Source organism: Malaclemys terrapin, chromosome 4 (assembly GCF_027887155.1).
Source record: "Malaclemys terrapin pileata isolate rMalTer1 chromosome 4, rMalTer1.hap1, whole genome shotgun sequence".
Lineage (NCBI taxonomy): Eukaryota > Metazoa > Chordata > Testudines > Emydidae > Malaclemys > Malaclemys terrapin.
The window spans coordinates 70,607,041-70,622,055 of NC_071508.1; the positions used below are offsets into that span (position 1 = coordinate 70,607,041).

Here is a 15,015-nt window from a genome sequence, read left to right on the forward strand (position 1 = left end):
GATGAGTCACATGGATACATTTTATATAATCTCAATTTTACCAGTGTGAAGATGTGTTTGTAATTTCTTGCAAGTTTTACTTTTAAATCTTATTTTTGAGTTGATGTAATATCTTCTTCAAGTCGGTGGCTCTAAAGCAGTTACTTTATATGTATGACTTATTGAAATGCTTTGCTATGTAAACAGATATTCAAAAATGTCAAAATGTGATAATTATTACACAAAGCCTCTGGTTAATGGCATATGTGTAAAAAAATGTAGAGATCTGGTATATCACTTTTTAGAATTTACCTTTTAAAATTGTAGTGCAATTTCCCCTCTTCATCTCTCAAATGTGAAAGCAGGATGAACACACACGTTAAAAGGAATGTTGTAATCCTCTTTATTTACTTTGTGTATTATGATGAATTTTGGTATGTAGAAAAATTAATTAAAAAATTAACAAAGGAATGTTGCTCAGACTTATTATAAATGAAGTGGCGCCACAGATATACATTCACTACACTGTAGTGAAATGCTTTCTAGAAGTGACCACATTACATTCTATTTGTGAAAAGTTACATAAATATTCTAGCACCAAAATACAGAATATCTTTTGAACAAAATAATTTGTTTCTCTTAAACTAACATAGTTGAATATTCACTTACATATTCTGACAGCATCCATTTTCTGAATGAAACTGAAAAATACATTTCCCATCTTGGAAATAATTTACCACTCAATTATTGCAGTATTTTTGTAGTATTTTGGGTCTCATGATGTGAGAGAGACAAGGTGGGTGAAGTGGTCCAATAGAAGATATTACCTCAGACACCTCACCACTAGTTAGTTATTCTAAGCGGTAGATCTCAATCTTTTTTCTTTTAAATATTTTCAGCACTTTCAGCTACCAATATATTTTTTCTGCACTGGATCAGACATCAGATGTCAGAGCTCATGGAAATAATACAGAAAATCAACAACAGAGCAGCAATATTCTGTTTTCAGCTGTAGCTGCTTTGAGAACCATGTCTGTAATACACCTCCTCTTCACTGTTATCCCATCCTCTGTTTCATCCTTTCACCATCAAAAATAACATAGCTCTTTATTGTAAACTCCTCAGGACAAGGAAAATATCTTACTATCTATTTGTGTAAATATACATATTGTGTAAATTTGTAGTGATCTATACATGTTTTGAAATATCCATCCTTTGGATAATAAACAAGGGAGAAACATCATAAAACAAACCATCATAGAAGCAAATGATTTTTCCCATAGAAATTAAAGACAGACTATCAATATGGGATTAGTGTTGCATGAATATGGAGGTTTTGCATTTTTGTTTTTTAAACAGGACATGCACTGACTGCAATGAACAAATAAAATTGGGACACAGCAAACATTAAAGGGGTGCCTTTCCACTACTGCTTAACTCTTCTACCCTCCCTTTTGTAAAATAAAAACCTGTTTATTATTCTGACTTTATCTGCCTTTATTATTATTGTAATCACTCCTCCAGATACCTGTTCCTTAACGTTTCTTCTTTGTTCATATATGTTTATCTTCATCTGTTATGTTCAAAAAGTAAGTGCAGATCTTTCAGGATTGATTCTAAAATCAGACTGAATATTTAGCGATGAGCAAACCTAAAAAAACCCAAACACATAGGTGTTTTAAAATGTGTGTGTATTTCAGGTAAATTTGTAACAAGATACCCTCCCCATTACTACTCCTTTCTCCTCTCCCTTCTACAGCTCTCTCTCAAGTCAGTATTAAATGGCTTTTTAGCCTTTTTCCTTTAGGATGAGTTTATTGCATTTGCTATGGACTGGAGAATCGCACCTTATTTAGCCCCCACGCGCTAAGTTAAATAAACATTACATTTGTAACTGATACAAGTAGCCCAGAAAGATTACATAACAATAATTACTCTGAACTGCATAATTGCAGCTTTATATTACTGCCAATTTAGACTGCAATCTTTTCGGAAATTGCTATTACCTTCTAAAATGACAACTAAATACTACAAACCTGTTTAAATTTTCCTCTGATTTTTTCCAGATCTTCATGAAGTTTGTCATAAGTGGGGTCTTCATAAGGGTATTTCTGAATCATTCCTATTAATGATTCTAGGGCCTTTATTTTTTTACTGCAAAAAATGAAAATACAGATTTTCTTATGGTGGTTCTATTCAGCAGAAATAAGATTGTTTCAGTTGCCACATGAAGACGACACTGAGTATTTAATATTAAAGTGTTACACTTCAAAATACATGACCAATCCTGCCACCATTTTCCTCACACAATGTTCCCCATTTCGGTCAACGAGACTACCGATGTCAATCATATGCTGTATCAGTTTTTCAATACACATACTGTGTGTACTTTGTGTTAAATGCATTTGTAAATATCTTGACAAAGATTTTTCCTTAGACTCATTAGAAAATATAGTATTGGGAAATATTTATAATATGTTTCCAGACCAGTGGCTGGAGAAAACTATGAAAATGCAATGTATTATTAAACAGATTATTACAGTTATCATTGGTAACAAAGAATAGTAAGACAGATTGCCAAAATATATTTCAAAGTTGTGTATGTGTGGTGGTGGCAGCTCTTTAAGGTACCTCTACCACAACCTGACACTAGAAAATTTATAATGACCTATGGATATACACACATGGCAGAGTTTTAAAGAAAAAAAAAAAAAGAAAAGCAATCTACTTCCCACTTGGCAGGACAGGCACTAAGAAATTCAGACTCTTGGTTTCAAAAAGCTTTTGCAAGACATACCTGTGTTGCAGTAAGGAAAAAATAAAAAGTAATTAAGTCATTCTCCAGGTAGGGCAAGCAGAGATTGCAGACATTCTGGCACTACTTCTGGGATCATTCATGAAATAGTACTGATGCCCTTACAACTCACTGGCTTGAGAAAATTATTCCTGACAGTTAAAGATCAGATCTAAAATGGAAATAGGAGCCCTATAGTCACCGTTATTACTGACACTGAGTTCTAAAACACTCAAAGTGCAGTACAGTTGTGACATTCACATTAGACTAACATGCACTGCATATGTCAGGTGAACAAGACAGCTGCAATTGGACATCTGCGCAAACCAAAACTAATTAGGAGAAGCTGGTCAGGGTTTTAGGTTGACTGGGTTTGTATCAACCCAGGTCTTCAAATGCTCTGGTATTGAAAGAAATATTACTCAGTATCTTTTTATAAATTTTATTAAAATACTTTAATAGTAATAGTAGCTTAGCTTTGGTAATATTTTTTAACTACGCTATCAAATTAAGAAAACAAATTAGTCACAAGACTGTAATGGAATTAAATAATTAAATTAATACTAAATTCTTAAAACCCAAGGAGGTGTCTAAAGAAGTAGCTGTCTGTTTGGTTATGAGTCTCACCTAAAGAATTTTACTAAATTCAACCATTCCTGTTATAGATTTGATTAAGTATCTTAATACTGAAACCAAATAATCATCTAATGTCGGGACCACAGCTTCAGAACAAGTTATAAAGTTTCCTTCCCAGATTTCAATTCTTACTTGGCGTCTAACCCTTTCCTCCTCCCTTCTCCCCCACCGCCCACCAAGGATCTAATAGTAGAGACTTTAACAGAACACTCTTGATCAGCAGATGTTAAACAACTCTTATTTACCAGAAATTATAGATGACCCTCTCAAGTCTCTCAGGACTTTTAGACAGAGACAGAACACACTTTAATGAATAATTTTTTGAGACAATATATAAGGCTGCTTAAAGATGGGGAACTTTTCTTTCAGGCACCTTCGCTGTGTGGACTTTATGGGTGCTCTCATACAAATGTGAATGCACACAGCCACACACTTACTTCCACACACAGGAAATAAAAAGCTAGGGTGTCTCCCAGCGAATAAAAATAAAAGACAAACAAACAAGATAGATAAGAGAGGGGATGCACACACTTCAGCTTCTTGTCTCTTCTAAAATAGGCTCTGGAACTACAGTAAAGGAGATGGTGATGTTTTGCTGGCACAGAGCTTCTCACTAAAGGGTCACTTTCTAGTGCAGGGAGAGAGTTGTCAAAGGCTGAAGCAGCCTGACTGTTGATGTTGTAACTTCCTCTCCCCAAGGTGATCAGCCTGGGAGATTCTGGAAGATCAGTCTTTCTGCAGATGGCTTGTTGACCTGAAAGCTTCTCAGATTTCCATTTCATAGACTCATAGACTATTAGGGTTGGAAGAGACCTCAGGAGGTCATCTAGTCCAATCCCCTGCTCCAAGCAGGACCAACACCAACTAAATCATCCCAGCTAGGGCTTTGACAAGCCGGGCCTTAAAAACCTCTACAGATAGAGATTCCACCACCTCCCTAGGTAACCCGTTCCAGTCCTTCACCACCCTCCTAGTGAAATAGTGTTTCCTAATATCCAACGTAGAACTCCCCCACTGCAACTTGAAACCATTGCTTCTTGTTCTGTCATCTGCCACCACTGAGAACAGCCTAGCTCTATCCTCTTTAGAACCCCCCTTCAGGTAGTTGAAGGCTGCTATCAAATCCCCCCTCACTCTTCTCTTCTGCAGACTAAATAACCCCAGTTCCCTCAGCCTCTCCTCCCAAGTCATGTGCCCCAGCCCCCTAATTATTTTCATTGCCCTCCAATCATTTTGATTGTATTGGTTTGGAAACTTTGCTTTGCTCTGCCTTGCAATGCCTTCCTCCAAGGTCTTCAGACAAATCAGGTGCAAGACCTAACTTGGAGCCATGAAACTTGGCCCAATCAGGTTCAAATTAGGTCACCCTTAGCAAACATCACTTTGGAAAAGTCCTATTAAAAATATTCTGTGTTTTGTATTACACAGAGAGACTAAGTCTGTGACTGTGACCACTCTTCCCAACACCCCTCCCCCCTCAATAAATATAAACAATCCAAATACATGAGACCACTTTAGAGGAAGCTAGCATGGTCTTATGTGAGAGCAAGGTCTTAAGATGACATTATGTCACCAGTTTACAAAAAGTTCAATATAAAAATCCTATTAAAAACAGCACCCTGGGAACAGCCAGTTTAGTAAACATTTAGCAAAATTACAAATAAGTTCAAACTTATGATCACTTTCAACATCTCCATTTCTTCAACAAGGCAATTTCAATACCTTCCTATTCTGAAACTGGTATATAGCTCAAACAACTATCTTCTGGAATCTTCATCTTGAAAAGGTTAAAAGTAACTTTTCTCTACCAAGAGAAAACCCATTTGAAATGTTATACAAAGTTCTATACAAGGTCTGCATTTCCACATAAGCTATTACCCTCAAACATACTTAAGGTAAAAATCAGTTATGATCACAGCTGATACCTAATTTAATGTCAGCCCTGATCAAGAATTATACCTAGTATTTGAACAAATGTTGAATGTTACAGTTTACTGAGCTAACTGGGTAACACACAATGGACAATGGAAAATCCATATTCCTGTTGTATTCACTTCATTAGCTGTCTATATGAACGTGAACTGAATTTAAAATTATCTCTAAGATCTGGTCTACACCAAAAACTTACAACAATGTAGCTATGCCGACTTAATCCCAGGTGTAGACTATGCTAGATCAAAAGAATTCTTCTGTTGACCTACCTACTGCCTCTCAGAGATGTAGCACCCCTTCAGTCACTGTAATGAGGATCTAAACTGGTGTTTTAAGTGTAAACCCAAGGCTCTTCACTGAGGGGTTCTTAAATATCCCTTTACACCATCCCACTCTCTTAGGTCTAAAGTATAGGTTTTCTGGAATATGAAAATTGTCTGTATTTTGGCACCTGTTGCTCCAGGACTGGAATATTCCTTCCCCACCACACATACTTTATGACAAGACGACAACAGAAGTGGCTTCTTTTAAAGCAAGTTTAAAAACATTTACATTTAAGAAAGCCTTTGAAGCAACACTGATTTTATTTATGATTTTACATAGGTTTTAATTGTTTATATCTTGTATATTTGTAGTACTTAATTTTTTTTTAGTTGTTGTATTGCAAAGTCTGTGATACATTATAGTCATGTAATGCCTGTCTAACAATCATATACAAGACTTGGGATGAAAGACACCATATAAATGGAAATTTATAAAAATCTAGCAGGCCTGTCAATCCTGTCATATTAAGAGGACCTGAATATCTAAGACTGCTGGCTAAATACACCTAGATGTATAGAACTTACATGGTTCATGGATGGCACAATTAGCAGATCCAAATCATGGACCTCACCAGATTCGTCATGTACTAAAAGGAAGCCTTGGGTGGGCTAACACAACAGACTCCTTTCCTGAGAACCAAGATTTCAGCTCTGCATTCCTCCTGCCACTGAAATTATGAATGCTGCAGAAGAACAGGCAATAGTAAACACAGGCAGGAAGGGATTCTGCCATTCCTCTGTGGCCCCACACAGATCGTAGCAGTGGCATATTGCCCCACAGTTGGGCAGAGAATTCTCCCAGTGCAAGCATGGTGTAGGAGGGCAGTAAGATATCCTACTCGGACCCCCATCACAACCTCAGTGTAGGGAGTGTGCCATGGCTGAAGGAAGATGCTGCATAGACTCTGACCCTCAATCTTTAGCAGTAAGAACTCGGTACACTCAACTAGTAGTTTCACTCAAAAGATAATATCTACAGTTATATCAATAATTTATATTTTTCTCAGCATCATAGCTGTGAAGAGGGCATCCTTGCATGTATGATACTGTCATGGTTTCTACTTTACGTCATTTAAAAAAAACCCCTCTGCCTGTGGTTGGCAAATTTGATTCTTGTAATGCAAAGAAAAAAAAACAAATTATCGGTTGTTCCTCCTGTATATTTCTTAAAGAAATAACGAGCTTTACTAGGGCACCTATAAAAATATTTTAGCCTCTCCTTAGAGAAAAGAAACTATTAAATTCAGGGCAATCAATATTAATAAATACTATTTTTTTAAACCATACCTGGGCTTTTCTTCTGCAGATCTGTGAAGCAGACGCTGCCATGTCAACGCAAACCCAAGATAGTATCCAATCTGTGAATTTATAAGAATTCAATAAAAAAAATTCCCCTTTATCTGTATTCATTTAAACAGTAAGTTAATACATTCTAGCTAATCACTAGTACATGACAAACTAAAATAGAAACATCTTGCTATGCTACTTCTAAAATCTGTTTTGCATCAGAGTGTGCTGAACCTCTTCAATTTAAACTGCAATGGAAAGTGAAGTTTTGCAAAACACCCCACCATATTTCATCTGCTTTGATCCCTCAGAAATGTGTACCTCTATTACCACATATCTGAGTCATAATTATAAATCCAGCTTCATGGGGAGAGGGGAAGAGAAATGATGGCACTGAACTTAAGACACCTAGGAGACAAGATAATGGGTAACATTTTCAAAAGCATGCATTTTCTAACGTGATTTAGACATTTAGGAGCCTATGTCCCACTGACTTTCAATGAGACCTAAGGTCTTAAGTGCCTAAGCCACTTGGGTGTTTCTGAAAATTTTACTCCCTATAAATACCCGAGAGAGAAATTTGGCAGGATTATCTGTATCTAGCATCTTTTAAAATAGTTGAGCAAGTTCGGAGAGCTTTTGCATGGCCACAATTGTCTTGACTACCACTCCTTTGGTAGTCCTTTTTAGTCCTTTGTGGTCCTCTGAGGCAAGCCCATAACATGAAATCAGAAAGTTCTGCAGCCAACACTGAAAGATCAGATTCTTAGCGTAGTTAACTGTTTATTATATTGAAAGAGATGGCTTCCACTTTCAGTTTCATAACAGTCTTTATTCTAATGCCCAGTTTTCTGTCACTCAATTTTCTGAAACGCCAATCTTCGGAGCTGAATAATTCCTGAAAGTGAATTTGAGCAAAAATGGTTAAAGCTTTCTTTTAATTATGAAAAAAAAAAAAGGGGGGGGGGGGAAGAGAATACATAGCTCACATTATAAAATAATTACTGCAATTTTTTTTGGTAAACATTCTACACCTAACATGGTGAGAGGGAGAAAGCTGAAAACTGGGGTGGATCCTTCACTGAGCTCACATGAGGGTAACAGTTGTTTTTTATTTGATTGAGTTATTCTCTTTCACAAAATGTATGTCCCAATCTTGCACAGAAATCCACCGGATTTCAATGAGACTGTGCAAGCAGATTGGGACCTTTAACTGCAGAGACAAGGTAGGCTGTACAGTAAGCTGGTTAAATTAGCATTACAGTAAAAACTGTGCTAAAAGTGAAAAAAGTAGGAAGGACTGCTGTTCACTTTTTTTAAGGTATGCAGGTGGGAACCTAGATCCTGCACAGCTCCTGGGATGCACAGGAGTGGGTTTCTATTCTTCTCTATTAAGATGCATAGAATATGATGCTCGGGTGGCATCTAGCCAAACTGCTCCATATTATGGAAGTTATATCCTCTTATTGCCAATATGTACAAGCCAGAAGAGTTTTAATGTTGAGAGTAAAGATCCTTTTTATGTTTTTATTTTTCTTTTTTTCTCATAAAATAAAAAACAAACAAAATCAATACAAAAATATATTGAGAATGTTAAAGCTTCATGTTTAGGCATTCACGTGACAAAATACCTCCTTTAAGTGAGTTTCGCTGACGTTGCCTGAAATACAGAGTAGTGTAGAATAGTACAAGACACGACAAATGTATATCTAGGGTTGAAGGAAAAAATGTGAAATTGTTTTATTTGAGAAACAGGATGCTATTATGTAATTAAAAACTGCATAACACACATGCACGTACAACCTCAACTGTTGCATCTCATGAATTTCAAGTGCTTAACCAAGCAATGTTGATTTTTTTTAATATAGTTTTTTGTATGGGATTAAATGGTAGATTCAGAACAGTTTACAAATCAGTTGTGTGTGTGTTCCTGGAATGAAGGCCATGGAGCAATACAAACAATACAAGATTTAGGTCACCCATCATGCTCTGCTCAGGCACTACTTTGGTACAACACCATCTAATCTCAGCAACACATTGATTTTTAGGAAGTTTTGACATTTACCTCAGACCCAATCTTGGCACCATGTAGTGCTCCATACCTCCTTCCCTCAATAACACCAACATGACTTCCTTCAGCATAACCTTCTTGATACCCTTCACCATGAAATCTGTAAAGGGAGAAATAAATATGGTTTTATTAGGATTAATTTTTTATACCAGCAAAGGCATAATGCAGAAATACTAGGCCATACAAATACTGAATATTTTATTATTTTTACTGAAATACTGCCTTCATAATTCCAACAGATTTCAAAGCAATTTCAGACCACTTAATCGTGAGACAAAGTGGAGTAACAATTACACCACTCTATCTGCTATAAAGTGGTATTAGCGAGACAATGTGGGTGAGGGGGGGATAGCTCAGTGGTTTGAGCATTGGCCTCTGAAACTCAGGATTGTGAGTTCAATCCTTGAGGGGGCCATTTAGGGATTTGGGGCAAAAATCTGTCTGGGGATTGGCCCTGCTTTGAGCAAGGGGGTTGGACTAGATGACCTCCTGAGGTCCCTTCCAACCCTGATATTCTATGATTCTAGGTAAGACTTACTGGACCAACTTGTTGATGAGAGAGCTGTTGTTTAATATATTAGATTAAAGAATACAATTTAAAGATGACAAAAGTTCTGTTAGACCATCCAGCCCTGGCTCAAATGCTTTGTTTCTCTCACCAACAGAAGTTGGTCCAATAAAATATATTACCTCACCCACCCTGTCTCTCTCATATCCTGGGACTGACATGACTACCACTACACTGCATACAGTAGTATTCTGCAATATTTGATGTCTTGGTTAAGGTATCAAGTATCAGGGGGTATCCGTGTTAGTCTGTATCTACAAAAACAACAAGGAGTCTGGTGGCACCTTAAAGACTAACAGATTTATTTGGGCATAAACTTTCGAGGGTAAAAACCTCACTTACATCCAAAGAAGTGAGGTTTTTACCCACGAAAGCTTATGCCCAAATAAATCTGTTAGTCTTTAAGGTGCCACCAGACTCTTTGGTTAAGGTAGAAAGGCTGGGAAAGGGAAAGGAAAATCTAAAGGGGAGACTCTCAGAAATTAGTGTTAAAAGAAAGCATTCAGATATGTAACATAGGTGGTGATAGATATCTTGTCTGCAATGATGGAGGCCAAAGTTTAAATCCCAAACAGTGCAGCACTTTCTCTTTCCAGCCAGCATTTGCAAAGAAACGAACATAGAATCTTAATGTCTATGATTCTTTAGCCTAATATATTAACTCCCCTGCTTTGGTAAGGTAGGTGACAGGGCAACACAGTAAAACAAATGTCTTCCTTACAGCACCTACCCCATGGGGCGAGCGCTAGGAAGTCTCGGCACAGCCGGGGGCAGTCCCTGCGCACGCAGGCGCTACTTTTCACAGCTGTGCTCAAGACAGTTTACCAGAGCCCCACGGCAGGCAAGTAGGCTCCTGGCCGCCTCCAGCTTTAACCGCCAAGGGCTGACGGCTCTCACGCACCTCCCCAGCCTCGGGCTCCGCCGCCTGTCCAGGCCTTTGTTATTTATCCCCTTGTACCAGCCGCAGCCCCGCGCGCAGCCCGACCTCAGCAGCGGGAGGGGGGAGCTGAGGTTGCGGCGGAACTGTACCGTAACGACACACTACTTCCGGCTTCCGTACTGCGGCCGCGTCACGCGAACGGGGCTCGCGCCCCGCCTGTAGCCGCAGCGGACTAAGTTCGCTCCCCTCCGGGGCAGGGAGGGCTGTTCTCTCCCCCCGGCCCCGGGCAGGGCTCCCCTCTGCCAGCCCCACCTCTCCTCGGCCATCACGATAGCGTCGAACATATCCGAAGCGCTGGCAGCCGCCTCCATAGCGCGACGAATCTCCCCGAACTCCCGGCCGGCCGCGCAGGCTCCGCTCAGGGCATGCTGGGAAGGGACGGCGAGCCGGAGGACTCAGGGCCGAGGCGCTTCTAGTGCGCAGGCTCGAGGGGCGACAAGGAAGGAGCGTCCCTTGCTGGCCTGTCACCATCCGCGCCGCCGCGGCTAGTGGGCCGGGGGTCCTCTCGCTCTGCCCGCCCCGCGGAGCCCCCGCAGGCTGCCGCCCATGGAAACAGCCTCCTCGTGTCGCTCGCGCTGCCGCCTCCCCTGTAGGGGCCCCGAGCCCGTCGAGATCCCCGCTCCGCCGGGCAGCGCAGCCCCACACCTCGGCCAGAGTATTCGCTGCTCGGCCTGTCCCTGGCGCGGCAGAACGGGCTCGGGGCAGCTCACATGGGTCGGGCCCCAGGAGATCCGAGGCTTTGCTCTGAGGCAGGCTCCCGCAGCGATTGCCTCGTGCTTCCCTTCCCACGTCTGCGGCTTGGATGTTTCAGCCCGAGCCCTCGGCCTGGTTGGTGCTAGCCGGGAGCGTCTCCCTCTGTGCCTGTGTAATACCCTGGGGTTACTTGGGGCCTCTAGGCGCCGCTGTAATACAAATAAATCCTAGTACAGCTTATCACAACTGCTGGATCGCCCTTCGTTGCTTCTGTGCCTGCACAAAGAGAACGGAAACACTTTCATCTTCTGAGGATTATTCTGTTGTGTGACACAGCCAGCTCCTCACCCCCCCCCCCCGCCTTTTACTGCACAGCCCTGTAAACAACAGGCCAGAAAACACTGTTCTTGCAATTCACATTTGATTAGACGGCCTCTTAGGGACCATTATCAGGTGGCATACTTTTAGAGCAGCCCACCGTGCCCAGTGTAGAAATGGCCAGCTAATCAGGCTGCTAACAATCCCCATCTGTACTGTACCTCAGTCCTGATTACATTTAATTGCATTTGCCATTAGTTTAAAATTTAAATTAATGGCAAATGCAATTATCCTTGGGAGTCAGAACACATCGCTAATATTATAATTAACAGAGTTGGCACATAATCGTCTTGCCTATTGTGTTAATGTCTTGTATCTTTTGCTTAGGCATACAATATTTTATCTTCCTGTATATTGGAAGTGAGTTTGTTTGAATTTGGCTGTTGTCACTGCAGTATTTGCATGTGACTATTGTTAGTTTATTTTTTAACGTTAAGAAATTGAATAACAAGACAACCATCTCTACTTTGACAAATGGAACTCCAATTGCTGCAAAGACAGGAAAAGGTAGCTTAGTTGACAAGAGATAAAAGATGGGGGGAAAGTGAATGAATGGCAAATGAAGTTCACCTGTTAAAGGAATCAGTGGACACTGGGTGGCACATTTCTTTTCTGTTCTTTATCAGTTTTGTGGTTAACCACTAGAGGGTGCACGGGTGCTTTCCATTTATATACATAAAAATATAAAGCAATAAACAAATTAATAAAGAAACAAGATTAAAAAGACAAAAGCAATAAACATGACAATCACATTCAGATTATAAAAAGGGGCCATATATCTATTGTGACATTGGTAGTTAACCCTAGGCTGTTTTATTTATATTTTATCTATTTTTTGTTTTGTATAAACTGCATCCAGAAATTAAAAACCAAAAATATTCAGATTTCCAGTTGTGAGAAATTTTTCTAATGAAACCCCAAACCAGTCATTACAAATCTGAAATTTAATCCAGATGGGTTTAGATTAGCATTTGGTATTTTGTTGCATGTTTTCAACGAAAACTCTGATATCTTGCATCAATAGGCAATAGTTTGATTACTATTTTGAACTGGTTGAAAAATTGCCATCACAATGAAAAAAATCAGACAAAAATGGTCATGAACATTGTTTTCTTGTTTTTCATCTAGGAAGGAGATGAGTTATGGATATATGGTTACATGAGAAGTCATCTAAATTTTGTGTTCTAAAGTGAAGTTGAGAGTATTTCTGAGTGAACGTGGGTTTATTTATAGTTGCCAGTTGAATACATACAAGACACACAGAAACCAACACTGAATAAAAGATTTATCTGAACCCCTACAAACCAAGTCTTCATCCCTGCAGTCAGATTCACATGGGCAGATCTTCATGCCTACATGAAGCCAGCTTGAGTGACACCACCTTGGTGTAAGGATCTTCCCATGTAGATCAATTTGCAGCCCCTAATTAGGGGCTCCTGGCTGCTCAATAGCACTCTCTGCTTGTCAGGCATTACATTGCCACCACTCCCTGCATCAGTTTCCTTCCCCAGGGTGGAACTCCTTATCTCTCCACACACTGCTCTGTGCTGGAAACAACTTAATCCTTTCCAGGGTAGCAAAAGTCCCAGTAAACAAAGTTCTTCTGCCCTTTGGGGGGTTATCTTCAACCCATCCTCTGGGCCCTGTTCCCAGCCCCTTCCTGAGCTACTTTGAGAGTCACTTTGGGATAGAGCACAAGCTGGTTCCCTTGGCATACCAATCTCAGGGTCTTCCATCAAAACCTACCCACTCCCTGTGATTCTACTCTCAGACTGAGTTCTCTCAGCCCTGGTGCAAGGCCCAAATGTTCATTAAACTATCATCTGATTCGCCGTAATCCTGCCCCCTTAATCTGGGAGTGCAGCTAATTAGTTATGCCACAGGTGGGCTGGCTGCCCCATCTCCCCTTAATGGGGCTGGTCACCCTATGACAGCCCTCCCCCCAGAAAAAAATAGCTTAGTTTTGCATAATTATAGCTGTGAGTTAACTGAACAGTTTCACAGTTGATCTTGCACTTTTGGCTTTTTACACTGATGTAATGCTGTGTTGAATCATGCCACTAGTGTTCTTTTAATGACCATATATAGGCTTATGCTATATCTTGTTTTTGACACTAAAAATTCTATATTTTTTTTATTTTTAATGTATAAAGCTAGACCAAGATGTATCAGGAATGTAATATTCTTTATAACAAACTCACAGAGTACTGCTTTTATCTCCTTTCAGCTTGACTACTGTAACTCCTCCTTTATGACTCTCTCAAGTTCGGTTTGCCAGAAATATGGAAGCTGCAATCCATCTCCTTGCATGAAGTTGGTAGAACCTCACATCCATTATCAGAAATCTTCATTGGCAGACTGCCCATATTGGAGTCCAAAATAACATTTCCATCTTCTCTATCTTCCATGGGATTACTGTCTTCCACTTCATATCTCTCTGATTTCACCTATTTCTGTTCTGCAACCCGTTCCTTAATACTTTGCAAACACGAGATTTCTTCCTACAGGCTCCATGTGGTATTATTTTAAAGTTTCCATTACTAAAGCTCCATTTTCCCTGTCCCTTAGCTAGCTGGGATGCAGAGAGTGGTGTTAATATCACCCCTTCAGCAGAGCTACTATCGCAGTATAATTCTATTTGTTGGTTGCCCTACACAGTAAAAATAATTCCATGCTCATAATTGATGTAAACAGAATTTGATAATAGTTGAACTTGATAGCCTATCAGGTCTCTTCCAACCCAGACTTTTGTGATGCTCCTTTTGATGATCAAGCAAAAAATAATACAAAAACACTAATCAAACATCTAGCAGCTCCCATCTCAAGCTAGGTGATAATAATAAATATTGAGCAAGGAACATTGAAAATTAATCTTTATCTAAAACATATGTAATATAAAGCTACTGAAAAAATGAGAGCTGATCTGTTGGCTCTGGTGAGATCTTGTAGTTGTATTGAAAAGGATCAGAAGAATCTCTTTGAGGTAGCATCAGATATGATTAAAGACATGGAAGCATTCAGAGGAGTCTTGTACATTCTGAAATTTAAAAGAGTAAGTTTCTTTAGGGCTAAATAATCCTCAGCCCCTAAGCAAATGTTTGAGGTCAGGAAAGGGAAGTCAAAATAAGCCTCATCTTACCATGCTCCCCTGTTCAAAGACTAGTTCCAATTGCTGTCCCTTCACTCTGAAGCTCAGAATCTGCTCCCTCTGTATGTCCCCAAGCGTGCATAGTGTCCCAAAATGGGCAGGGAAGAAGTGGAACAATGGCACCACCCCACAAGTCAGCTGAACAGGACCCCTGGACAAGTACATTGCACCACTCAAAGGAAAGGATGTACAACCTCTGGACCACACTCTCTCTCTCGGCTCTGCAAGGGGTGAAGCACCCCCGCTCCTCCTCCAGTACAGGCCTT

At 40.0% G+C, this 15,015-nt stretch overlaps 1 protein-coding gene across 3 annotated transcripts; it reads right to left on the reverse strand.

Moving 5' to 3' along the window:
* Positions 1 to 358: 358 nt before the first annotated feature.
* LTO1 (LTO1 maturation factor of ABCE1) lies at positions 359 to 10,974 on the reverse strand. Of its 3 annotated transcripts, none has more exons than XM_054027722.1 (6): positions 10,783 to 10,974; positions 9,017 to 9,122; positions 8,583 to 8,660; positions 6,952 to 7,022; positions 2,016 to 2,133; positions 359 to 1,630 (listed from the first exon to the last, which is right to left on the reverse strand). In XM_054027722.1, the coding sequence occupies exons 1-6, from the start codon at positions 10,839 to 10,841 to the stop codon at positions 1,562 to 1,564; spliced, it is 501 nt and encodes a 166-aa protein (XP_053883697.1). In that variant the 5' UTR covers positions 10,842 to 10,974; the 3' UTR covers positions 359 to 1,561. The 3 variants fall into 3 exon arrangements, with proteins under 3 accessions (XP_053883697.1, XP_053883698.1, XP_053883696.1); XM_054027723.1 differs by lacking the exon at positions 10,783 to 10,974 and adding an exon at positions 10,321 to 10,473; XM_054027721.1 differs by lacking the exon at positions 8,583 to 8,660 and having other exon boundaries at positions 10,783 to 10,892.
* Between the last annotated feature and the right edge of the window lie 4,041 nt (positions 10,975 to 15,015).